This window comes from Callithrix jacchus, chromosome 8, assembly GCF_049354715.1.
Source record: "Callithrix jacchus isolate 240 chromosome 8, calJac240_pri, whole genome shotgun sequence".
Classification (NCBI taxonomy): Eukaryota; Metazoa; Chordata; class Mammalia; order Primates; family Cebidae; genus Callithrix; species Callithrix jacchus.
This window is the reverse complement of record NC_133509.1, coordinates 11,155,904-11,181,821: the sequence shown is the minus strand read 5'-3', so window position 1 is coordinate 11,181,821 and position 25,918 is coordinate 11,155,904. Positions and strand designations below refer to the sequence as shown.

Sequence of the window (25,918 nt, the reverse complement as noted above, 5' to 3'; positions counted from 1 at the left end):
GTTCAAAACCAGTCTGGCCAACAGGGTGAAATCCTGTCTCTACTAAAAATACAAAAAAATTAGCTGGGCATGGTGGCGGGTGCCTGTAATCCCAGCTACTCGGGAGACTGAGGCAGGAGAAATGCTTAAAACCTGGGGGTAGAGGTTGCAGGGAGCCGAGATCACGCCGCTGCACTCCAGCCTGGCAACAAAGCGAGACTCCGTCTCAAAAAAGAACAAAAAGAAATTACTGTCTTTATAGGAGATGAACCACTTTTTCTGATTTATTCTATCTTCCAGATTTGCTTTTATTTTTTTTTTTTTGAGACGGAGCTTCGCTCTTGTTGCCCAGGTTGGAGAGCAATGGTGTGATCCTGGCTCACTACAACCTCTGCCTCCCGGGTTCAAGCGATTCTCCTGCTTCAGCCTCCCAAGTAGCTGAAATTACAGGCCACCATGCCCGACTAATTTTATACTTTTAGTAGAGATGGGGTTTCACCATGTTGGTCAGGCTGGTCTTGAACTCCAAACTTCAGGTGATCAACCAGCCTTGGCCTCCTAAAGTGCTGGGATTACAGGCACCCGCCACCACGCCCAGCCCCAAATTTGCTTTTAATGAGTGCAAAACACTCATGGACAAAATACAGACTGAAAAAGAGGTTGTAGGCCAAGTATGGTGGCTAACGTCTGTGATCCCAGCACTTTGAAAGGCTAAAGCAGTTGGATTACTTGAGCCCAGGAGTTCAAGACCAGCCTGCACAATATAGTGAGCCTCTGCCTCCACAAAAAGCAGAAAAAAATTAGCTGGGCATGGTGGTACACCCCTGTAGTCTCAGCTACTTGGGATGCTGAGGTGAGACAATCACCTGAGCCTGGGGTAGTCAAAGCTGCACTGAGTCATGATGATGTCAACACACTCCAGCCTGGGAGACAGGGAGACAGGGCAAGACACTGTCTCAAAAAATAAAAATAAATAAATAAATAACAAGAAGAAAGAAAGAAAAAGGCTCTGAAAGTTGAATGACGGTGTTATGATGGTGGCGGAGGAGGCTAGCTAAAAATAGGAACATCATTAATAACAGCAACAATTGTGCATTCTTTTAGTACAAACCCACAAAAATGTTCAAGTTAAAGCACGGGTGCTTGCTCCAACAGCACATATACTAAAATTAGAACAATACGAACAAGATAGTCATGGCTCCTGCACAAGGATGATAAACAAATTCATGGCCGGGCGCAGTGGCTCACACCTGTAATCCTCGCACTTTAGGAGGCCAAGGAGGGCGGATCAAGAGGTCAAAAGATCAAGACCATCCTGGCCAACATGGTGAAACCCTGGCTCTACTAAAAATACAAAAATTAGCTGAGCCTGGTGGTGCGCACCTGTAGTCCCAGCTACTCAGGAGGTTGAGGCAGGAGAATCACTTGAACCTGGGAGGCGGAGGTTGCAGTAAGCTGAGATCGCACCCCTGTACTCCAGCCTCACAACAGAGCAAGAGCAAGACTCCATCTCAAAAAAAACAAAAACACAAATTCATAAAGCATTCCATATTTTAAAAAAAAAAGCAGCAGCAGCATGAGACACATTAAATATTTTCCAACTTATATTTCTCTGCCTCAATCTCATCTCAAAGCAAAGATGTCAATTAGCTGGGTATGGTGACGTACACCTGTAATCCCAGCTACTCGGAAGGCTTGGGCAGGAGAACTGCTTGAACCCAAAAGGCTGAGGTTGCAGTGAACTGAGATGGTGCCACTGTACCCCAGCTTGGGTGACAGAGCAAGACTCAGTCTTGGAAAAAGAAATTAAAAAAAGCAAAGATGTCCTTATAATACTAATCAAGTTGCCAAAAAAAATCTACCATATAGAAAGGAGTATATATCACGTTTTCTCCCTAAAATTCACGCATTTGTTGAAAATTGCCATTCTAGACCAATGTGTATATTTTGCTCTCTGAAATGTATTATTTATTTCCTCTTCTGCCAATAGTCAGAAAAAGCTTCAATATATAAGCACTCACCTTGGCCAAATCAAAAGGTGTTTTGACATCTGCAGTTGTGTCGAGTTCAGTAAATGCAGGAACTTCCTGTCTGTTTCTCCCTTTCTTCCTAGCCCGCTTTAGATGGTCTCCTGATTTCTGCCCATCTAAAATTTCTTTAAAGATAGAAAAAAAAATACATACACACACAGACTGATAATAAGAACATTCCTAGTGAACTTCTATAGCTAATAAACTAAGGTGATGCTTAATAGAGTTAAGATATCAGCTGGGCTTGGTGGCTGATGCCAGTAATCCCAGCACTTTGGGAGGCTGAGGCGGGCAGATCACGAGGTCAGGGGTGAGAGACCAGCCTGACCAACATGATGAAACCCCATCTCTACTTAAAAATACAAAAATTAGCTGGGCATGTAAGCACACCTGTAATCCCAGCTACTTGGGAGGCCGAGGCGGGAGAATTGTTTGAACCCAGGAGGCGGAGATTGCAGTGAGCTGAGAGCATGCCATTGCACTCCAGCCTGGGTGACAGAGCGAGACTCTATGTCAAAAAAAAAAAAAAAAATTAAATTAGAGTCAAGATACTGTCAGGAAGATTTTTAATTATTTTTTTCTGTCAAACCAGAATTAATTTTTTTTTTTTTAAGACGGGGTTTCACCGTGTTGGTCAGGCTGGCCTTGAACTCCTGACCTCAGGTGATCCCCCCGCCTTGGCCTCCAATGTGCTTGGATTACAGGCATGAGCCACCATGCCTGGCCCAAACCAGAATTAAATTTAAATAATCATTTTCTGGCTGGGTATGGTGGCACACACCTGTAATCCCAGCACTTTAGGAGGCTGAGGCAGGTGGATCATGAGGTCAGGAGTTCAAGACCAGCCTGGCCAACATGGTGAAACCCCATCTCTACAAATAAATAAATAAAATTTTTAAATTAAATAAATAAATAAAAATAATCATTTTCAAGAGTACAGTCAATGAAAAAGAACTCAAACAAGTGGCTGAGATTAAGAAGTTAAATTAAAATCTGATATTCTAAAATCAGGCTCAATGGCTCACATGAATAATCCCAGAACTTGAGAGGCCAAGGCAGGTAGATTGTTTGAACCAAGGAGTTTGAGAGCACCCTGGGCAACACAGTGAGACCCTATCTCTGGAAAAAAATACAAAAATTAGCCAGGTGTGGTAGTACAGGCCTGTAGTCCTAGCTATTCAGGAGGCTGAGGTGGGAGAATCACCTAGCCCAGTGCAGTGAGCTGTGATCAAGCCACTTCACTCCAGCCTGGGCAATGAAAGTGAGATCATGTCTCAAAACAAAAAAACCTGATATTGTAGACTGTATAATAACTTAGATTATTTAGTTTGGTGCTTATCTTTTGTACTGTTTCAATAGTTATCTCTAAATGCTATTCATACTGCAATCAATCAACACCTTACTTACATCCAGGTATGCACATGACTGAAAAATGTTTCTTTATGTATAAATTTTTCAAATTATTCTGACGCCAAATTTCTGTCTGTAAACAGGCATTTTTTTGGTTATATTTTCTAAGTTGAAAAAAGAACTACAGCAATATTCATTACGACCTGAGTAGAACCAAACTAAAAATGTGTGTGTGTGCGTGTGTGTGTGTGTGCGTGTATGTATACGTGATTCTGTTTAATTTAGCTGTGAAGAAATGCAAGATGGCAAAAAATAAATAAATTTCTGTAAGCCTGCCCACTTACCAATATTTCAACATTTACTCGATTACATTAACTTACCATCTTTTTTGAAACACTGCTGCAAAGGATCAGAAATCAACTCCTGATCATTCTTTTGCCATTTGGTTATAAGTTCTTCTATGAATTGACCTTTTTTGCCTTCATTTCCCTGGAGGAGATCAGCAACATATTCTCGTATCTCTTCAGCACTCTCAATTGACAAAACGTACCTCAGGAGGCAAAGATATAAATTGTTGAAACAAGACTAACTTACACTGTTTCTCAGTAATCTTAATGGAGATCTAGGTAGTAAAAGCATTACATTAATCTATTAGAATCCTTACTTTGAGCCAACTACTATGCTAGATGCTAGAAATACAATATGACTCTAACTGCTATAAAAGGAATGTATACAAACATACACTTATATGTAGGAAAAAAACAAAGTTATACACCAAAATGATTACTATTGAGTGACAGGAATAAAGGTAGATTTAATTTATTTTTATTCTCTTTTTTTCCTATAATAAATATGTTTTTAAAACGTATTACATCATAATATATGTGGGAAAAAACACTAAGAAACAGTGGTTATTTCTGGGTTGTAGTATTATGGTAATTTTGGTTTCTTCTTTTATCCTTTTCTGATTCTTTTAGTGTTCTACAGTGAATGTCTTACCATTATAGGAGAAAGAAGTGATAAAAATTACTTATAAATTAACATATAAGACACTGAAAACATTGTAGGATCTGAAGAAACTGTAATTCAAACACAATGGTATGAAATGCAAGAAAAATTATTATAATAGTGCTATATCCTTTAAACTTTACCAAGTTATGAAATTGTCCCATGACTGGTAGCATGTATACTACATTCTTTTCCTAGTGTAGCGGTAGAATTGGAGAATCATGCTCTAGAGGCGAACAAATCTGTGCCTTTGGGCCTATTTAAGAGCATCTTCTGGCTGGCTGGGTGTGCTAGCTCATGCCTGTAATCCCAACAATTTGGGAGGCTGAGATTGGAGGATCACTTGAGCCCAGGAGTTTGACACCAGCCTGGGCAACACAGGGAGATCTTGTCTCTAGAAGAAAAATTAAAATTAGCCAGGCATGGAGGCACACGCCTGTAGTCCTAGCTACGTAGGAGGCTGAGGTGGAAGGGTCCTTTGAATCTCGGAGGCGAAGGCTGTAGAGCCATGCATGATTGTGCCACTACATTCCAGCCTGAGACTCTGTCTCAAAAAACAAAAATGGCCAGATGCGGTGGCTCACACCTGTAATCCCAGCACTTTGGGAGGACAAGACGGTTGGACCACCTGAGGTCAGAAGTTAGTCACCTGGCCAATGTGGTGAAACCCAGTCTCTACTAAAAATACAAAAAAACCCAAACAAACAAAAAACAAAACTACACACACACACACACACACACACACACACACACACACACCAAAAAACAGGCATCTTCTAATTACTAGGATTGTATTATAAAAGACAATCCTAGTAATTAGAAGGCTTTTCAGGAATTACACATTTTAATCACCTTGATCCCCAAACTAACCAGCACCCATCAAAAGATCAACTGCTACCAGACTTGCAGAACTCTAAGGAATCCCAAGGGATCATTTAACTCTGGAGTTTTGTTTCTTTGTTTTTTGAGACACAGTCAGAAGAGGAGGAGGAGAAATAAAAAAAAAAAAGAGAAAGACATAGATTCGCTCAGTCCACCAGGCTGGAGTGCACTTCCCAGGTTCAAGTGATTCTCCTATCTCAGCCTCCTAAGTAGCTGGGATTACAGGCACAGGACACCAAGCCTGGCTAATTTCTGTATTATTACTATTATTTTAGTAGAGATGGGATTTCGCTATGTTGGCCAGACTGGTCTCGAAGTCCTGATCTCAAGTGTTCTGCCCACCTCAGCCTCCCAAAGTGTTGGAGTTACAGTCTGAACCACCACACTCCACTTTTTTTTTTGAGACAGTCTTACTCTGTCACCCAGGCTGGAGTGCAGTGGCATGATCTTGGCTCATTGCAACCTCTGCCTCCCAAGTTCAAGAAATTCTCCTGCCTCAGCCTCCCGAGTAGCTGGGATTAAGTAGCCTCCCGATAAGCTGTTTAACTTATGTTTATGATTTTTAAAATGCAAGCATTTAAATGAACACTTAGTGCTTCAACTTTAAAACAGAAAAGTTCTGATCACTCCACTTTCAAAGGTGTACATTTAATTGAGGAAAACCTGAGTGCAAAATGAGCTGCTACACTACTATCTATGAGAAGCAATTTCCTTGTTTGTTGTTTTGTTTTGTTTTGTTTTGAGACGGAGTTTTGCTCTTGTTACCTAGGCTGGAGTGCAATGGTGTGATCTCAGCTCACCGCAACCTCCGCCTCCTGGGTTCAGGCAATTCTCCTGCCTTAGCCTCCAGGGTTGCTAGAATTACAGGCTCATGCCACAATGTCTGGCTAGGGTTTGCATTTTTAGTAGAGACCAAGTTTCACCATGTTGGCCAGGCTGGTTTCTAACTCCTGACCTCAGGTGATCCACCCACCTTGGCCTCCCCAAGTGCTGGGATTACAGGTGTGAGCCACCACGTCTAGTGTGAGAATCAATTTTCTTGATACTGTGTAATCCAAACAAAATACAACTAGATTCTAGACTGAAAAGACTACATCTATCATTCTAACCATATTTCAAATTATTGATTTATCAAAAATATCCTCAATCTTTTTGTCTTTTTTTTTTTTTTTTGAGACAGAGTCTCACTCTGTCATCCAGGATGGAGTGCAGTGGCGCGGTATTAGCATGAAATCTCCGCCCTCCCTTAGGTTCAAGGGATTCTCTTGCCTCAGCCTCCTGAGTAGCTGGCAACTACCTGCATGGACCACCACACCCAGCTAAGTTTTGTATTTTTAGTAGAGTCGGGTTTGATCATGTTGGCCAGGCTGGTCTTGAATTCCTGACCTCGTGATCCTCCCGCCTCAGCCTCCCAAAGTGCTGGTATTACAGGCGTGAGCCACCATGCCTGGCCGATTTTTTTTTTTTTACATACTGAGTAACTTTATAATAAATATGCAAAAATTGTGCCAGGCAGAGTGGCTCTCACATGTAATGCCAGCATTTGGGGAGGCCGAGGTGGTTGGATCATCTGAGGTCAGGAATTTGAGACCAGCCTGGACAACATGGTGAAACCCTGTCTCTAGTAAAAATATAAAAATTAGCCAGGCATGGTGACACAAGTCTGTAATCCCGGCTACTCAGGAGGCTGAAGCAGGAGAATCGCTTGAATCCAGGAGGTGGAGATTGCAGTGAGCTGAGATCTCACCACTGCACTGCAGCCTGGGTGACAGAAGCCGGGCATAGTAGCTCATGCCTATAATCCCAGCACTTTGGGAGGCCAGGGCAGACGGATGACAAGGTCAAAAGTTTGAGACCAGCCTGGCCAACATGGTGAATCCCCATCTCTACTAAAAATACAAAAAAATTAGCCGAGCATGGTGGCAGGTACCTGTCATCCCAGCTACTCGGGAGGCTGAAGAAGGAGAATCACTTAAACCCGGGAGGCGGAGGTTGCAGTGAGCCGAGATCGGGCCACTGCACTCCAGCCTGGGCAACAGGGCGAAACTCCATCTCAAAAAAAAAAAAAGTGAAAAATTTGAACTTATATTCGTGAAAAACATTTTTCTGTTTTATATATTGCAAAGTTTCATTATTTCATTTGATAGCATTCCACTGCTTTAAAAAATGTTTGAAAACTATTAAATACTTAATCTGACTGCCTTCAAACAAGGGAAAAGCTAAACCATAAGATTTTGCTGTTTTTTTGTTTTGTTTCCGTTTTTTTGGTAATCTAGTGTTCAAAAAAAAATTCTCTATCTTGTTTATTTCTTTTATTTCTTTAGAGACAGGGTCTTACTATGTTGCCCAGGCTGGAATCCAACTCCCAGTTCAAGCGATCCTCCCACCTCCACTTCCCAAAGTGCTGGGATTACAGGGTTGAAGCATCTTGTTGGGCCTCAAAAAATCCTTTAAAATAGCCTACTTCAACTCTCTCCTTGCCAAAAGCCTATTTTCTCCCAAATTCAGAAATTCATCATACTTCCTACAAAAGCCCTAGAACTGCAATTTAGGTTTCAGCATCAGTGACCAAGGAATCAAATTAAGGAACTCTTTCGGTTCTTTGATCAAGTCCCATTTTTGTAGTTTTCTCCACTGCCTGAACACTTTGCACCTCCACCTCTGTCTATTCCTTAATTCTCAGGTGAAAGCCATCCTATCCAGTAAACCTTTTGAGTTTTTCAAATCTTTATAAGGATCCTTTATTTTGTGCTCCAACAAGTCCCTTCACTTCCCCAACCTCAGTACTCAACGAAGGGCAACCCAACTGTCTTGTCTTTGTTACCCCAGCACCTATCATGTTTAACAGTAGCACAACAAATGTTCTTTAATCAGTTGAAAGCAGATATTAAATCATGTTCATCTCCATTTCATAGGAGTCATAAAACATGACAAGCTCTTCTAATACTTCACAGAGATGAAGAAACCAAGGTACAGAGAGGAAAATTAAGTTGTGCTGGTTCTAAAACAGGTAAACGCCAACAGAATATAGAACTTGAGACTCCTGAGTCAGAAGCTATTTGTACTCTACCACGCTAGTCCCACTTAAATTCTAGGTCCTATTGACACAGCTGACTCTGTTGGCCCTACTGACACAACTCAAACTGGGCCAACTAAAATGTTCACAGTATATCCGGGTGCGTTGGCTCACGCCTGTGATCCCAGCACTTTGGGAGGTCGAGGCGGGCAGGCCACTTAAGGTTAGGAGTTGGAGATCAGCCTGGCCAACATGGTGAAACCCCATCTCTACTAAAAACAAATAAATAAATAAATAAAAATTAGCCGGGTGTGGTGATGCGTGCCTGTAATACCAGCTACTCGAGAGGCTGAGGCAGGGGAATCGCTTGAACCCAGGAGGTGAAGGTTGCAGTGAGCCGAGATGGCGCCACTGTACTGCAGCCTGGGCGACAGAGCGAGACTCCGTCTCAAGTAGTAATAAATAAAAGAGTAAGGAGTTCAGAGTTAGGAAATTCAATTTGACTTGTCCCTCCTCTCCAGAATCTATAAGGAAACTGATTCCTGGGACAGTCTTGAGGTCTTATTTTTAAAGCTTCGGCGTCTTCCCAGGAAAGAAGCCAGATCCGTGGAGCCGGACACCCTATTCCAGAAACAAAACTATAAAGGTGGAAGCCAAAATTCCACGCCTACAGACGACACGCTGTAGCCCATTTATCACATTTCTCTCTCAACTTTTCAGTCCTCCCCGCTTCCCGGTTCGCTCAGCCAGTGCACATCCCAGAGCTCCTTCCCCGCTCGGCCCCAAGCTGTTCTCACTGCATGATCTCCTCGCTGACATCCAGGCCGAAAGTTTTCCGTAACTGCTGGGTGCACCAGTGCACCAGCGGCTCCCCGGACACCGCCCCAGCCACCGCCATCTTCCCCAGCCGGAACCAGCTGGGCTGCAAAAGCCCCACGTCCTGCACCGGACTAGTTCCCTTCGCAACACCAACCTCGCTCACGCGGGTTCCGCCGACCTGCACCGCCCCTCGCGGTCGCACCGCCTTCAGTGCAGATCCCGCCCACCTGTGCACCTCCTACTTCTTCCTGCTTCCTTGTCTATTTCCTTGTATCCACCAGAGTCGAGCTCCGTCAGTGCGTGATTCTTGCCATTCGTTAAATGTAGGTCTCGAGGAAAGCCATAGGCAGTTCTGCTGAGAAGACAGTGCAAGTGCCTATAAAAACGACAGTTTAGGGGGAAAACAAACCAATACCCGGAAAGCTGAGAGACCAGCTTTTTAATCGTCATGGTTTTGTGTAAAATAAAACAGCACGTGGAAGGTATTGTAAGCGCTGTTAAGTTTTTGCTCTGGTGGTGGTGTTTATTTTTAATACCCCCTATAGTCGACTACTAGATTCACACTGCTAAAATTTCTGTTTTGTGTTTTGAGCAAAGTCTTTTCCAGGAGGGCAAAGACAACTCAACAAGCTCGAGGGGAAAAAATAGTAAAACAGGAATTGGGATTTGGCTTTGAGGACTTTCCACGTGAGTTCTCAACCAAAAATGGCCATATTTAAGGGCCGTCTGCACTTCCTTACTCCGTTAAGATGGGCTGGGGAAAATTTAGCCACAGTTTTCTGGAGAGCATAATGCCCCATTCATATTTGGCTTTTTGTTGCATTTACAGGTTAAAAATTCTTCATTTCTACTAGGCTGTTTAGACTAAGTGATCACATTAAATTGGCAGTTGTTTACCTTTTTGCTAGTGTTTTCATTGGTGTAAATGCTATAATTAAAATCATTAGTGTATTGGCCAGACGCAGTGGCTCATGCCTGTAATCCCAGAGCTTTGGGAGGCCAAGGCGGGAGGATCACTTGAGCCCAGGAATCCCTGACCAGCCTGGGCAACATACAGAAAATCCCAGTTTCTACAAAAATGAAAACAATTAGCCAGGCATGGTGGCACATGCCTGTGGTTTCAGCTACTTGGAAGGCTGAGGTAGGAGGATCACTTGGGCCAGAAGATCAAGCTTGGAGTGAGCCCTGTCGCACCACTGCACTCCAGCCTGGGCAACAGAGCAAGACTTTGTTACAAAAAACAAAACAAAGCAAACCTCATAAGTGTATTGATTTATGTTGCATTTAGATTGTCATTGATGTCATTAATTTGGAAAGCGTGTGCGTTTCCAGAGGTTTTTTTTTTTTTAAGAAAAAGACATAATACTCTGTCAATGTTTATTAATTGTGGGTACCAGATTTGTTTCTTTGTAAAACCCCACTACATTTACTAATAATTATAAGATATCCAAGTCATTTACCTGTTTATTTATTCAGTCTCTATATTAGGGTTCTCCAGAGAGACAGAACCAATAGGATAAACAGATAGATATAGATACAGATCTATGAAGAGACTTATTAGAGAATTGACTCAGGAAATTATGAAGGCTAAAAAGTCCTGTAACAGGCTGTCTGCAAAGCTGGAGACTCTGGAATGCTGGTAGCTGACTCAGTCCAAGTGGTGTAATCCTTAAGTCTCAAGGCTGGAGAGCCTGGATTTCTGATGTCTGAGAGCAGAAGAGTGTCTCAGCTCCAGAAGGGAAGAAATAGTTTTTCTCACCTTTTTTGTTCTTTGTCCTCAGTCAGTTGGATGGTGCCCACTTACACTGACCAGATTGACCCCTCTCAGTCCACCGACTCACATGCCAGTCTCCTTTGGAAATACTCTCAAAGATACCCGGAAATAATGCTTTACGCGTGCTCTAGGTCTTTCTTTTTTTTCTTGTTTAAATTTGAGACCGTTTCACTCTTGTTGCCCAGGCTGGAGTGCAATGGTGGGATCTCAGTTTACCGCAACCTCTGCCTCCCGGGTTCAAGCGATTTTCCTGCATCAGTCTCTCAAGTAGCTGGGATTAAAGGCATGCACCACCACGCCTGGCTAATTTTGTATTTTTAGTAGAGATGGGGATTCTCCATGTTGTCCAGGCTGGTCTTGAACTCCCAAACTCAAGTGATCCTCCCACCTTGACCTCCCAAAATGCTGGGATTACAGGCCCTGTAGGTATTTCTTAATCTGGTCAAGTTGACACCTAAAATTAACTGTAACAGTCTCCATAACTAAAGTATTAAGTGCTTTAAGGCAGAAACTATAACTTAAGTTTTTTTTCTGTATAATAGAATTTAGTATGTTATACATGTTATGATGAGTACATCCTCCACAATAACGTAGGTGGCTGTGTACCATGGTCCACACCTATAATCTCAGCATTTTAGGAGGCTGAGGTGGGAAGATTGCTTGAGCTCAGGAGTTTGAGACCAGCCTGGGCAACACTGGGAGACCCTGTCTCTACAAAAAATTTAAAAATTGGCTCTATCACCGGGCGCAGTGGCTCATGCCTATAATCCCAGCACTTTGAGAGGCCAAGGTGGGTGGATCACGAGGTCAAGAGATCGAGACCATCCTGGTCAACGAGGTGAAACCCCGTCTCTACTAAAAATACAAAAATTAGCTGGGCATGGTGGTGCGCGCCTGTAGTCCCAGCTACTCAGGAGGCTGAGGCAGGAGAATTGCTTGAACCCAGAAGACAGAGGTTGCAGTGAGCCGAGATCGCACCATTGCACTCCAGCCTGGGTAACAACATTGAAACTCCGTCTCAAAAAAAAAAAAAAAAAAAAAAAAAAATTGGCTAGGTGTGGTGGCAAGCACCTGTGGCAACTTACTTGATAGGTGGGTAAGGAGAAAAGATATCAGATTCTCTCTGTAGGAATCTGGAATATGAGTTCAAATTAAGTAATTCAGACCTATGTAGAAGCCACTTAAACTGAAAAGGAAATAATTGCATTTAAACATCACTGTGCTGGCTAGGTATGGTGGTTTATACCTGTAATCCCAGCACTTTGGGAGGCCGAGAAGGGTGGATCACCTGAGGTCAAGAGTTGGAGACCAGCCTGGCCAACATGGTGAAACCCCATCTCTACTAAAAGTACAAAACAGCCAGGCATGCCAGCACCTGCCTGTAATCCCAACTACTTGGGAGGCTGAAGCAGGAGAATTGCTTGAACCTGGGAGGTGGAGGTTGCAGTGAGCTGAGATCGCACCATTGCACTCCAGCCTGGGCAAGGAAGCCTGAGACTCTGTCCCAAAACAAAAACAAAATTTAAAAACCCACTGTGTAATGAGATGGGGCATGAGGACAAAAAACAAAGGAATACCCTGGGGCTTGTAGATTTTTCTGGTTGATTTGGCTGTAATCTTAGACTCCGGGGTTAAGACAAAACTACAGGTAATTGCCAATACATTTTCTATTATTGTGTTAATTTAACTTCTTGCCTAGATTCTTTAAGTCTTTGTTATAGGATGTAATTGTTGATTCTGTTAAAGTACTGAGTAGCCTAATTTTGTTTTAAGTTCAATCAATTCATAGGAGAGAATTAATGCTGTGATTTCACTTTTAGGGTAGCCTTTCAAGTGAGTAGTTAACAAGAATACATCCCAAGGCAAGTTCATCTGATCCTGTTTTATGTATGGTATTTAGAGAGTGAAAATTACTCCCCAGGGGTATTGTAATTAGAAGGTAAGCATAAGGATAGAAAAAAATTATGACCCTTTATTCTAGAGTTATGCTCTCTGTGTGCCAGGGATGTGCTCTTACCACATTTGGCAGGGTTTTTCTTTTTCTTTTTGAGACGGAGTTTTGCTCTTGTTACCCAGGCTGGAGTGCAATGGCGCGATCTCGGCTCACCTCAACCTCCGCCTCATGGGTTCAGGCAATTCTCCTGCCTCAGCCTCCTGAGTAGCTGGGATTACAGGCACGTGCCACCATGCCCAGCTAATTTTTTTTATTTTTAGTAGAGACGGGGTTTCACCTTGTTGACCAGGATGGTCTCGATCTCTCGACCTCGTGATCCACCTGCCTAGGCCTCCCAAAGTGCTGGGATTACAGGCGTGAGCCACCGTGCCCGGCCCTGGCAGGGTTTTTTTTTTTTTTTCTTTTCTTTTCTTCTTCCTTCCTTTTCTCTCTTTCTTTCCTTTTTTTTTTTTTTAGACAGGATCTCACTCTGTCACCCAGACTGGAGTGCAATGGGATGATTATGGCTCACTGCAACCTCTGCCCTCCAGGCACAAGCAATCTCCCGCCTCCTGGACTCAAGCTATCCTCCCACGTCAGTCTCCCAAGTAGCTGGAATTACAAAAACAAACCACTGCCCTCGGCTAATTTTTGTATATATTTTTTTGGAGAGACGGGTTTCACCATGTTGGCCAGGCTGGTCTCTAACTCCTGGAATCAAGCTATCCTTCCACCTCCGCCTCCCAAAGTGCTGGGATTACAGGCATGAGTCCCTGCGCTGGGTAGATTTGGCAGATTATTTAGGAGCTCTGAGACTATTCAGTTCTCAGAAAGACGTTTTACTAGTTTCTTTATGTGTATATGTATATACAATCCACCCAGTTTTTTGTTTAGTCTCACACCATCCTAACGATATTAAAAAAAAATCTTTGTAAATAAGTTGTATTCGCTTCCTTTTCTCCATTCCATAGAATTGTTTTAGTATTGATGCTGTACAAAGAGTTCATGCCTGGGGTACTAAAGGAAAGTTCTCAAGTTCTTTCTATTTTGATTTGCATCAAAAAGTCCACTTAATTTCAGGTTTCACCTCCAGGAGTCAATCATTATGGACTTAAGCTTATAGTAACATTTGAAGATAGGTTGTAATTCGCTGTCTTTGCTGGGTTTTCTTTTCTAAGCAGACTCATTTCTCTAGTTCAGAAACTTAGCACCCACTTATCGGGTACCCAGGGGAGTCCTGGTACCGCCCACCTGGGGCGCCTACGAATCCTGGGCCTTTGAGTGTTGATGGATGGATCCGCGCTGCAAGAAGCCTTGCTGCTGTCACCATTGGGCATTGGCAATTGGTTCAGGGGGAACGGCGCGGAACCAATGGGAGAGGTGGTTCAGGAGAGTCCTTGGAGCGCGCGGGAAAGAGACCGATATAAACTGTGGCGGGAGATTAGCTTTCGGGTCCTTGTCCAGTGAAACATCCTCGGCTGGCAAGTTAGTTGGTTCTGTCCTCTCCTCATCTTGTTTGAACATGGTGCGGACTAAAGCAGACAGTGTTCCAGGCACCTACAGAAAAGGTGAGGCGATCGAGTGTAGTACCGGAGGGCGGCGGCGGCGGGGGCGGGGGCGGGGGTTGTCCTCCTGGCAGCCTGGCCACAGGCGACAGACGCCAGAGGTCCCCCTGGGCCCGGTTCGCCAAACTCATCCAGCTAGCCACGGAGCGGCTGCCCGGCCCCTTTACCTTCGAGAGGAAGTCGCGGGGGCAGGGTAAGGTTATCCTGCTGTTCTGGATCGCCAGGTTCTCCTCTCCAAGCTGCTGGGTCCAGGACTCGGTGTCCGAATCCTCCTGCCCCTTCTGAACGCCCTCTTCTGCTTCTCTTCACAGTGGTGGCTGCTCGAGCTCCCAGGAAGGTACTTGGTTCTTCCACTTCTGCCACTAATTCGACATCACTTTCATCGAGGAAAGGTAAGAAGAGCCCTCCTAAAATTAGGGGATCAGGGTTGGCACCTGCAAGACCCTGACTTGCATGAATTTCTCTTTTCTGAGGTCCTCGCACCCGAATTTCTTCCTTGCCCTGTGATATAATGAGAGACTCTGGACTTTTTGGCGTGCTAGGGTAGTGGTGTCGGGGTGTCATGGAAGAGAATCTCAAGCCTTAAAGTTAAGGACCGACACAATTTATCTTCAAGCCTATTTTTGTTTTTTTAGATAGGGTCTCACTTTGTCGCTCAGATTGGAGTGCAGTGGTGCAATCCAACTTTAGCCTCTACTTTAGGGTCTTAAGCAATCCTCCCACCTCAGCTCCCAAGAAGCTGAGACTACAGGTGCCACCACGCCGGGCTATTTTTCTTTTTTTTTCTTTCTTTTTTTTTTTGTGGAGATTGGGATCTCACTACGCTGCCTAAGCTGGTCTCAAACTCCTGGGCTCAAATGATCCTTCCACTGTGATTACACGCGTGAGCCACTGCATCTAGCCTATTTGTTTTTCTTTTTTGGTTTAGTTGTTTTTTTTTTTTTTTTTTTTTTTTTTTTTTTAAGAGACGGAGTTTCGCTCTTGTTACCCAGGCTGGAGTGCAATGGCGCGATCTCGGCTCACCGCAACCTCCGCCTTCCGGGTTCAGGCAATTCTCCTGCCTCAGCCTCCCGAGTAGCTGGGATTACAGGCACGCACCACCGTGCCCAGCTAATTTTTTGTATTTTTAGTAGAGACGGGGTTTCACCATGTTGACCAGGATGGTCTCGATCTCCTGACCTCGTGATCCACCCGCCTCGGCCTCCCAAAGTGCTGCGAGACAGCGTCTCCTACTGTTGCCCAGGCTGGAGTGCAATGGCACGATCTCGGTTCACTTTAACCTGTCTCCCGGGTTCACATGATTCTGCTGCCGCAGCCTCCCCAGTAGCTGGGATTACAGGTACACACCACCACACACGGCTAATTTTTTGTATTTTTAGTAGAGATGAGGTTTCACTGTGTTGACCAGACTAGTCTCTAACTCCTGATCTGGTGATCCAACTGCCTCCGCTTCAGGCGTGAGCCACTGTGCCCAACCATTATTTTTCTTAATATTGACAGAGGCTATTTAAACATTATTAGAGGCTATTTAAAAGTCTCCTCGGCTGGGCGCGGTGGCTCACGTCTATAATCCCAGCACTTTGGGAGGCCGACACGAGTAGATCACAAGGTCAAGAGATCGAGACCATCCTGGTCAACATGGTGAAACCCCGTCTCTACTAAAAATACAAAAATTAGCTGGGCATGGTGGTGCACGCCTGTAGTCCCAGCTACTTGGGAGGCTGAGGCAGGAGAATTGCTTGAACCCAGGAGACGGAGGTTGCGGTGAGCCGAGATCGCATCATTGCACTCCAGCCTGGGTAACGAGAGCGAAACTCGGTCTCAAATAAATAAATAAATAAATAAATAAAAGTCCCCTCACTAGATTAAGAGTTTGAACGATCGTTTACAGTGCTGAGTGCTCATCGCAATGTCTACTAAACTTGAAGGAAACTGTTTGTTTGCTCGTTTTTCCTTTCTTCCTTATTCCTGTTTTTTTTGGGGGGGAGTGTGATGTCTGTGTGTTTTCTCCAACTTTGCAGCTCCTGATACTGCCTTTGGGAGAGTAAGAGAAACCCAGCAAGGGAAATAGCTTCACACTGCTCCTTCTGTGTGTGGAGAGGATGAGAAAATGCCCTGCCATCTGGTGCCTCATTCCTTTCAGTAGAAGTTTGGCAGACAGGGAAATTAACACTACAAGATTTAGTTAAGAACGTAAAAGGGAACACTGTTTAGGACTTCATGAGTTTTTAAGTCAGTTCAAATTTCTCCCTGTTCAAAACATTTCATTAGAAAATATTTACTATTTCTATCTCTTCAGATAAAAGGAAATAGAAGTTGATGAATTCTTTGAGAGTAACTTATGCCCTATACCACTAGACTACATTTTTCTTTCTTTCTTTTTTTTTTTTTTTTTTTGGGTGACAGGGTCTCTCACCCTGTCGCCTAGGCTTGAATGCAGTGGTGCAATCACAGCTTACTGTGGCTTTGACCCCAGGGCTGAAATGATCCTCCTGCCTCCTCAGGTTCCTCCCAAGTAGCTGGGACTGCAAGCACATGCCACCACACGCCCTGCTAATTTTTGTATTTTTTTGTAGAGACAGGGTTTCACCATGTTGCCCAGGCAGGTCTCGAATTCCTGGGCTGAAGCAATCCTCCTGCCTCAGCCTCCCAATGTGCTGGGATTACAGGTATAAGCCACCATGCCTGGCCTAACAATTTCATGAGAGCCACATCCCATTGTTTGGTCCACTGTTGAATCACCAGAGCCAACTGAATAGGTCCCTACTGAACAGACATTGAATAAATACATCCTTTAAGGCATGTAACAGATGTTTATTTTTAAGCCCAATAATTGAATGTATGAAATTGGTAATATCCTTATTTTAAAGATAAGAAAATTTAGTCTTTGGTTATATAGCTTGATAAAGGCGACACAACTAAATCAGTGGAGTTGGGTTTGAATTTCTTGCTATTTGTTTTCTAGTAGTAAAAGCATTCCTGTAAGGTTTACCTTTGGGAATTTACCTTTGGGAAAATTGTGAACCAAAGGATCACTATCTTTTATAGGCCATTTGTACTTTTTCAAAAGTACAAGCTGGGCATGGTGGCTCATGTTTGTAATCCCAGCACTTTGGGAAGCCGAGGCAGGAGGGTTGCCTGAGCCTGAGGGTTCAAGACTAGCCTGGGCAACATGGCAAAACCTCATTGCTATTTTCATAAGTATAAATAAATAAATAACTACAAACATTGGAACTTTCAGAGTCTGTATGGAAACAACTTTTGTAAGCCTTCTTTAACAACCAGAGTTGTTAAAGCAAATGTTTTAGCTTAAAGCAAAAGATATGTAGTAACTGAATAATTTGCTCCTGGCCATTACTTTATAAAGAGGCAAGAATTTTCCATCAATTTCTCCTTACATTACTGCTCAAAAATAACCAGGAATTGGCCGGAAACGATGGCTCATGCTTGTAATCCCAGCACTTTTGGAGGCCGAGGCAGGCAGATCATGAAGTCAGGAGTTTGAGACCAGCCTGGCCAACACAGTGAAACCCCATTTCTACTAAAAATACAAACATTAGCTGGGTGTGGGGGTAGGCACCTGTAATCCCAGGACGCTGAGGCAGGAGAATTGCTTGAACCCAGGTGAGCTGAGTGCAGTGAGCTTAGATCATGTCACTGCACTCCAGCCTGGGTGACAGAGCTAGACTCCATCTCAAAAAACAAACAAAAACAAAACAAAATAAAACATAGCAAAAGCCAGGAATTGAATTGCTGTTATGAACTGAAAAGGAGCCAAGTGCTTTGAAAAATGGAATCTACTTTTTTTTTTTTTTTTTTGAGACAGTTTCGCTCTCGTTACCCAGGCTGGAGTGCAATGGCGCGATCTCGGCTCACCGCAACCTCCGCCTCCTGGGTTCAGGCAATTCTCCTGCCTCAGCCTCCCGAGTAGCTGGGACTACAGGCACACGCCACCATGCCCAGCCAATTTTTCATATTTTTAGTAGAGATGGGCTTTCACCATGTTGACCAGGATGGTCTCAACTCTTGACCTCATGATCCACCCGCCTCGGCCTGTAATCCCAGCCGAAAAAATGGAATCTACTTTTGTAGAGACTTTCACTTTGCTTCTTATATGTGCTTTAACTAAACGACTTAGTAAGTAAAATGTTGGCACTCTATACTATATTGTGCTATCTTAGGAAAAAGTGTGTCAAGCTTTAATATGTCAGTACATACAAGAATATTTAAATAGTTCTACTTGTGGGCAAAATACAAAAATATTTTCAGTTGTAAAAATTCTGTTACTGCTGTTTTTGCTAAGATAACCATCAAACTGAGTTTACTGTTTGAATGCAGCTTTTGTGTCATGTTTTCTAATTCTTTAAAATGTGTATATCTTAAAGATTATTTAATACCTTTGAGAATGTGATGTTAAAGAAGGAATTATGTTGTTTAAGGAATGGCGATTGTATTCTTAGTTCTTATCTAGTTCCATCTGTTTATATTTTACAGCTGAAAATAAATATGCAGGAGGGAATCCCGTTTGTGTGCGCCCAACTCCCAAGTGGCAGAAAGGAATTGGAGAATTCTTTAGGATGTCCTCTAAAGATTCTGAAAAAGAGAATCATATTCCTGAAGAGGCAGGAAGCAGTGGCTTAGGAAAAGCAAAGAGAAAGTAAGTTTTTATATTCTAGAATATAAAGACAATATTTATCTCACGCCTGTAATCCCAGCACTTTGGAAAGCCAACATGGGCGAATCACTTGAGGTCAGGAGTTCAAGACCAGCCTGGCCAACGTGGTGAAACACTGTCTCTACTAAAAATACAAAATTAATTTAGCACAGTGGTGCACAACTGTGGTCTCAGCTACTCAGGAGGCTGAGAAAAAAGAAGTACTTGGTGCAATAAACCACCATGCACACATATACCAATGTAACCAACCTGCATGTTCTGCACATGTATCCCATTTTTTTTGAAGAAAAAAATTAAAAAACAATAATTTCCATGAAAAGAAAGCAAAAAAAATAAAAAGAATCACTTGAACCCGGGAGGTAGAGGTTGCAGTCAGCCGAAATTGAGCCACTGCACTGCAGCCTGGGGGACAGAGTGAGACTCCACCTAAAAAAAAAATTAATAATTACAATTAGTAAAGAAAATATTTGTCTTGTTGAAAATAAAGGACAAATAAGATATTGAGTTGTTTCTCTTCAAGCTGATAAGGAAATGCAAAAAAAATTTTTTTAAACTCCTACCAATTTCTTATTATAACTCTCTCCAAAATTCTTTTTTTTTTCTAAGATGGAGTCTTGATCTGTTACCCAGGCTGGAGTATAGTGGCACGATCTTGGCTCACTGCAACCTCCGCCTCCTGGGTTCAAGCAATTCTCCTGCCTTAGCCTCCTGAGTAGCTGGGATTACAGGCATGTGCCACCACCCCTAGCTAATTTTGTATTTTTAGTAGTGATGGGGTTTCACCTTGTTGGCCAGGCTGGTCTTGAACTCTTGACCTTGTGATCACCCACCTTGGCCTCCCAAAGTGTTAGGATTACAGGCATGACTGTGCCCAGCCACCAAATTTCAAACATTAGTAAAAAGTATTATTTTTACTCATTCCAATCTCTCAAAGAGAGTTCTCATTCACATAAGTGATGCATCATTAACTTAGTGTATTGAGGCTTTAATTTTTACTCTTTTTCCTTTAGTCTTTTCTTACAAGGCAATTTCCATGTTGGTTTATCTAGCTTGAATTCCATTAATCCTACCCTTTAAAAAACTACCAGTTCAACTTCCACAAGAAATATATAACCAGGCCAGATGCAGTGGCTCATTCCTGTAATCCTAGCACTTTGGGAGGCTACAGTGGGAGAATTGCTGGAGTTGAGGAGTTCCAGACCAGCCTGGGCAACATGAAACCCTGTCTCCACCCAGAGGATGGTGACAATGCCTATAATCCCAGCCACTCAGGAGGCTGAGGTGGGAGAATCTCGCTTGAGCCTGGGAGGCAAAGGTTGCAGGGAGCAGAGATTGAGCCACTGCACTCTAGCATAGGTGGAAGAGTGTCTCAAAAATAAAAATAAAAAAAAAATATGACCAATGTGGAAAAGTTGGAAAATATAGAAATCCTACCACCTAGAAACAACCAAGACTAAGACCATGGTGTATGGTCTTTACAACTTCTCTAGAAGTATATAAAAATAGTAAAAAACAAAAAGTAGGGATAAAACACACACAGAGCTCGGTGTACAAACTTAAAAAGTTTCCGTGTTTCATCCATTTTATTTCATGAATATCTCATTCCTTTTTTTCTTTCTTTATTCTTTTTTTTTTTTTTTTTTGAGACGGAGTTTCGCTCTTATTACCCAGGCTGGAGTGCAATGGTGTGATCTTGGCCCACCGCAACCTCCACCTCCTGGGTTCAAGCAATTCTGCCTCAGCCTCCCGAGTAGCTGGGATTACAGGCTGCGTCACCATGCCCAGCTAAGTTTTTTTTTTTTTTTTTTGTATTTTTGGTAGAGACAGGGTTTCACCATGTTGACCAGGATGGTCTCAATCTCTTGACCTTGTGATCCACCTGCCTCGGCCTCCCAAAGTGCTGGGATTACAGGCACGTGCCATGGTGCCCAGCTAATTTTTTGTAATTTTGGTAGAGACGAGGTTTCGCCATGTTGCCTAGGCTGGTTTCGAACTCCTGAGCTCAAGTAATTTGCTTGCTTTGGCCTCCCAGTGTGCTGGTATTACAGGCATAAGCTGCCACACTCTGCCAGTGAGCAAACTTAAGAATCTAATTAAATCGTACGTTTTAAACTTTTAATAACAGGAAAATGCCCACAATAAATGTTAACCCAAAATTCTGGTACAAAAGTACAATCTTTACTATGTAAATACATGTATATGTACTATATGAAAATATACCAGATATCAACAATGCTTATCTCTGGGTAAAAACCTATTCTCATACTCTGTGCTACTAACTTTTAACAACAAACATGCATCACTTCTAAGAATTAAGAAAAATTCCTGGCTGGATGCAGTCTGTAATCCCAGCTCTTTGGAAGGCCAAGGTGGGCGGATCACCTGAGGTCAGGAGTTCAAGACAAGACTGACCAACACGATGAAACCCCATCTCTACTGAAAATACAAAAATTAGCCGGCTGTGGTGGCGTGTACCTGTAATCCCAGCTACTCAGGAGGCTGAGGCAGAAGAATCACTGGAACCTGGGAGGCAGAGGCTGCAGTGAGCTGAGATTATGCCACTGCACTCCAGCCTGGGCAACAGAGCAAGACTCTCTCAAAAAAGGAAAGAAAAAGAAAAAAGAAAAATTCCTGAAGGTCATATGGGACAGAAAAAAATCATGCCACTTGGGAAGAAAAGATTCAAAACCTGCCTTTTTATAGATTTGTAAATAATAAGGTCCAGGCTTTCTAAACAACTTTTAAATGTTCTGTTTCAAAACCAAGTATTGTCCTGGGTGTAGGAGGAAAGGGAGTGATGTCACTGTCATTATGATGGCCCTTGAATATAAGACCCTACTTGCTACCTCCCCTGCACCAGCCAGGAGCCACCTATCCTCCAGCACAGTGAACAGCAAGCTGGACACCTGACAGTGACCCACATGGATAAGGGGATGGTGGTCATGCTGAGTCTTGGGTTGCTGCTCCATTTGTTCTTTTAACCAGCACGATGGAAGCTACTGCAGCTGAGATCACAAAGCCCTCCCACAGTGCCCTACAGCCTATAGCCAGTCTCCTTATGGTCTTGTTTGCCCTTCTACATCTCCACCATTAAGAGACAGGTCGAGAAATAGCTACAATTCTCAAACTCATAATCTAAAACCCAATTCAAATGGTACCTGGAAGTTCAGTATGGCAAGGAAAAAACCAGGTCTTCATCAAATCTACTAATTTCACTCCTTATTTTATTAACAGAGAAACACTTGAGAGTTTCAAACTGGACTGGTTTAAAGAGCATTTGAAGGATTTGACTAGACGATAAATGCCAATATTAAATCTGTTGGCATTTCATATATAAGACAGAGGAGAAAGATAACATCAAAAATTAGATAACAAGTTCATTAAATGTGGCTTAAGAAATATGGACACTTATAAAACCATCACATCTCATGAAAAGAAAAAAAAAAGAAATACGGACACTTAAAACTCTATCCTGAAAAAAAACCCACTTTTGTGATAATAATAATTTCACCTTTGTGTAGAGAAAAAGGATGAGCTATGGAATGGAGACTCAGTGTTCATTTCAGTTTGTTAAATCTGCAAGGCTGTAAAATGATCAGGTAATATAGAAAGCTTCCATGATTCTGCTTATTATATATGCACATTGCAAGAAACTACCAGATGTTACTGTAAATATTCTATGTATTGTTTCAGCCATCCTAATTTAATGCTGATATGCTCTAGATTTACATTGCTAAGCTTTTACTCTTCTTTTGGGCACTTAACTCTTTAGGGCTTTGGATTTGCCATTGCATTTTACTTTCTATGTGGTAATTGAAGTGTGCCAGAGGAATGATAGACTGGCATCTACTCCAAATCCAAGCATGACTAATTCTTGCATATACACTTAAAAGTGAAATAGTAGGCATTTTCTATCACCCATTCCAATTCAACAAGAATGCCAGATATATTTAGTTACTGTACTTACCTTGATTCCAAATATTAGAAGTGCATTGACTTCAACTAATCTTAAAATACTGCCTTTTTATATTAGTATATATCGAATAATTTTCACAACTTAAAAAATGATTTGTTTTTTTGTACAGGATGTAGGTTAAAAAATTGATCTCTTTTGAAGGCATATTTGATTAATCTTGAAATGAAAAGGTGACTTTGTACATGTTGAATAATTTTTACAACTTAAAAATTGATCTTTTTTTATGCAGGAGGTAGGTTAAAAAACTTGATCTGGGCCAGGAGCATTGGCTCATGCCTGTAGTCCTGGTACTTTGGGAGGTTGAGGTAGGCGGATCACTTTGAGGCCAGGAGTTCGAGACCACCCTGGGAAACATGGTGAAACTCTGTCTCTACTAAAAATACAAAAATTAGCTGGGTGTGGTGGCACACACCTGTAATCCCACTTACACAGGAGGTTGAGGCATGAGAATCACTTGAACCTGGGAGGTGGAGGTTGATGTAAGCCAAGACTGTGCCCCTGCACTCTAGCCTGGGTAACAGAGCAAGACTCTGTCTCAAAAAAAATTGATCTGTTTTGAAGGCATGTTTGATTAATCTTGAAATTAAAAGGTAGGCTGGGCACAGTGGCTCACACCTATAATCCCAGCACTTTGGGAGGCCAAGGCAGGTGGATCACCTGAGGTCAGGAGTTCAAGACCAGCCTGGCCAACGTGGTGAAACCCCATCTCTACTAAAAATACAAAAATTACCTGGGCATGGTTGTGTGTACCTGTAATCCCAGCTAATTGGCAGGCTGAGGCAGGAGAATCACTTGAACTCAGCAGGCAGAGGTTGTAATGAGCCAAGGTACCACCACTGCACTCTAGCTTGGGCAACAGAGTGAGATTTCATCTCAACAACAACAAAAACAAAAAATGATGTAAGCAAAATAACAAATACGGTTCTGTATTTGCAAAGTAAAGACCAGAAATTTGTCTGCATTAAATTCTCAATGCTTTTGTGCTCTTTTTGTAAATACTTAAAAAAAAACTTTATGAGTCTGATTAGCTACATTTGGGACATTTTCTATATTAGTCAATATTTTTAGATAGAGCCTGGACCTAACCGTAAGTGGACATAATTCTGATAAGTAAAACTTTTACAACTGCCTTGATATATAGAAGCCTTTTTGAAATAGACACTCCAGGCTGGGCGCAGTGACTTATGCCTATAATCTCAGCACTTTGGCAGGCTAAGGCGGGTGGATCACCTGCGGTCAGGAGTTCGAGACCAGCCTGGCCAACATGGCAAAACCCTGTCTCTACTAAGAATAAAAAAAGTTAGCCGGGCATGGTGGTGGGCACCTGTTATCCCAGCTACTCCAGAGGCTGAGGCAGGAGAATCGCTTGAAGCTGGGAGGCAGAGGTTGCAGTGAGCCCAGATTGTGCCATTGCACTCCAGCCTGGGCAACAGAGCAAGAATCCGACTCCAAAAAAAAAAAAAAAAAAAGAAAGAAATAGACATGGTGGCTTACGCCAGTAATCCCAGCACTTTGGGAGGCTGAAGGGGGAGGATTGCTTGAGCCCAGGAGGTCGAGACTAGCTTGGGCAACATATAAGACCATGTCTCTACCAAAAAAAAATTAGCTGTCCATGGTGGTGTATACCTGTAGTCCTGACTACTCTGAAGGCTAAGATGGGAGGCTCGCTTGAGCCCAGGCATTTGAGGCTGCAGTGAGCTATTATTGTGCCACTGAACTCCAGTCTGGGTGACAGAGCCAGACTGTGTTTCTATTTGAAAAATAAAAAAGGACACTCCATGAAATCTTTGGTTCACATGGTCACACACTAATGCTTAGTTGTTCCTGTATCCCATATGGCCATAGTAGCTTTAATAAGACTTAAGCCGATATTTGCCATCTTTAGAAACTTATATGAGAACAAGAAGATCTAACAGATCTTGACCTATGGTATGCGTGACTGAACAGTCCCTTTTGCTTATTTGTACACTCCGTATCTGTTACATCTATTTTGGATTGTATGTTGTGTTTCGAATGCACTTGCATTGGAAACAAACTAGATAAAATAAGTGGCTGAAAGAGTAATTAAAACAAAGTAATTGATATATGAAAGCATATAAAATATAAACAATTATTCATTACAAAAATTAGCCAGGTATGGTGGCACACGTCTGTGATCTTAGCTACTGAGGAGGCTGAGGCAGGAGAATCATTTGAACCCGGGAGGCAGAGGTTGCAGTGAGCCAAGACGGCACCACTGCGCTCCAGCCTGGCGAGAGAGCGAGACTCTATCACACACACACATACACACAAAGTGTCATGAATACAAAATGACTTTTTTGGGGGGATAATGTGTATTATTTTTCAAAAGCTACAACTATTCTATGCTAACAAACAATTTTGGGGCTTTTCCTTTTTCTTCTTCTTCTTTTTTTTTTTAACGCAGAGTCTTGCTCTGTTTCCCAGGCTGGAATACAGTGGCATGATATATCATGACTTACTGCCATTTTGACCTACTGGGCTCAATGATCCTTCTGCCTCAGCCTCCTGAGTAGCTGGAACACCATGACCAGCTAATTTTTTTTGAGACAGGATCTCTGTTGCCTAGGATGGAGTGCAATGGTGCGGTCTCAGCTCATTGCAACCTCCGCCTCCCAGGCTCAAGTGATTCTCCTGCCTCCCAGGTAGCTGGGATTATAGGCACACACCACTACCACTTGGCTAATTTTTGTATTTTTAGTAGAGATGGGATTTATTTTTTTCATTTTTAAAAAATTTTTGTTTTTTGTTTGTTTTTTCTTTCAACAACTCTGGGCATGGATAGAGATGGGATTTCACAAAGTTCGCTAGGCTGGTCTCAAACTCCTGACCTCAAATGTTCCATCCAGCTTGGCCTCCCAAAATGCTGGGACGACAGGCGTGAGCCACTGAC

The 25,918-nt window shown here is 42.7% G+C and overlaps 2 protein-coding genes and 1 pseudogene across 13 annotated transcripts in view; 2 read left to right on the top strand and 1 right to left on the bottom strand.

The window, feature by feature from the left end:
- Positions 1-9,266, bottom strand: part of TRIP4 (thyroid hormone receptor interactor 4) — a 75,010-nt gene extending 65,744 nt beyond the window's left edge. For 5 of the 7 annotated variants that reach the window (XR_004729520.3, XR_008474661.2, XM_035258821.2 and 2 more), the window contains exons 1-3: positions 9,063-9,191; positions 3,740-3,909; positions 2,001-2,134 (exon numbers count right to left, since the gene is read on the bottom strand). Coding sequence is in view for 3 of the 7 variants with exons in the window: in XM_035258821.2 (XP_035114712.1) it covers positions 2,001-2,134; positions 3,740-3,909; positions 9,063-9,163 (405 nt within the window). In the remaining 4 variants the exon portion in view is untranslated. Of the gene's footprint in view, positions 1-2,000; positions 2,135-3,739; positions 3,910-8,978; positions 9,192-9,238 lie in introns of those variants that run through there. The other 2 variants (XM_054240453.2, XM_078333334.1) reach the window with 2 other exon arrangements.
- LOC118145309 (U6 spliceosomal RNA) lies at positions 1,119-1,208 on the top strand (annotated as a pseudogene).
- An 88-nt stretch (positions 9,267-9,354) lies between the features above and the next one.
- The window catches only part of PCLAF (PCNA clamp associated factor), a 71,472-nt gene continuing 54,908 nt past the window's right edge, over positions 9,355-25,918 (top strand). For 3 of the 6 annotated variants that reach the window (XR_008474663.2, XM_035258838.3, XM_035258837.3), the window contains exons 1-3: positions 14,242-14,359; positions 14,668-14,748; positions 18,851-19,013. Coding sequence is in view for 5 of the 6 variants with exons in the window: in XM_035258838.3 (XP_035114729.2) it covers positions 14,314-14,359; positions 14,668-14,748; positions 18,851-19,013 (290 nt within the window). In the remaining variant the exon portion in view is untranslated. Of the gene's footprint in view, positions 9,567-14,241; positions 14,360-14,667; positions 14,749-18,850; positions 19,014-25,918 lie in introns of those variants that run through there. The other 3 variants (XM_035258840.3, XM_035258839.3, XM_078333351.1) reach the window with 2 other exon arrangements.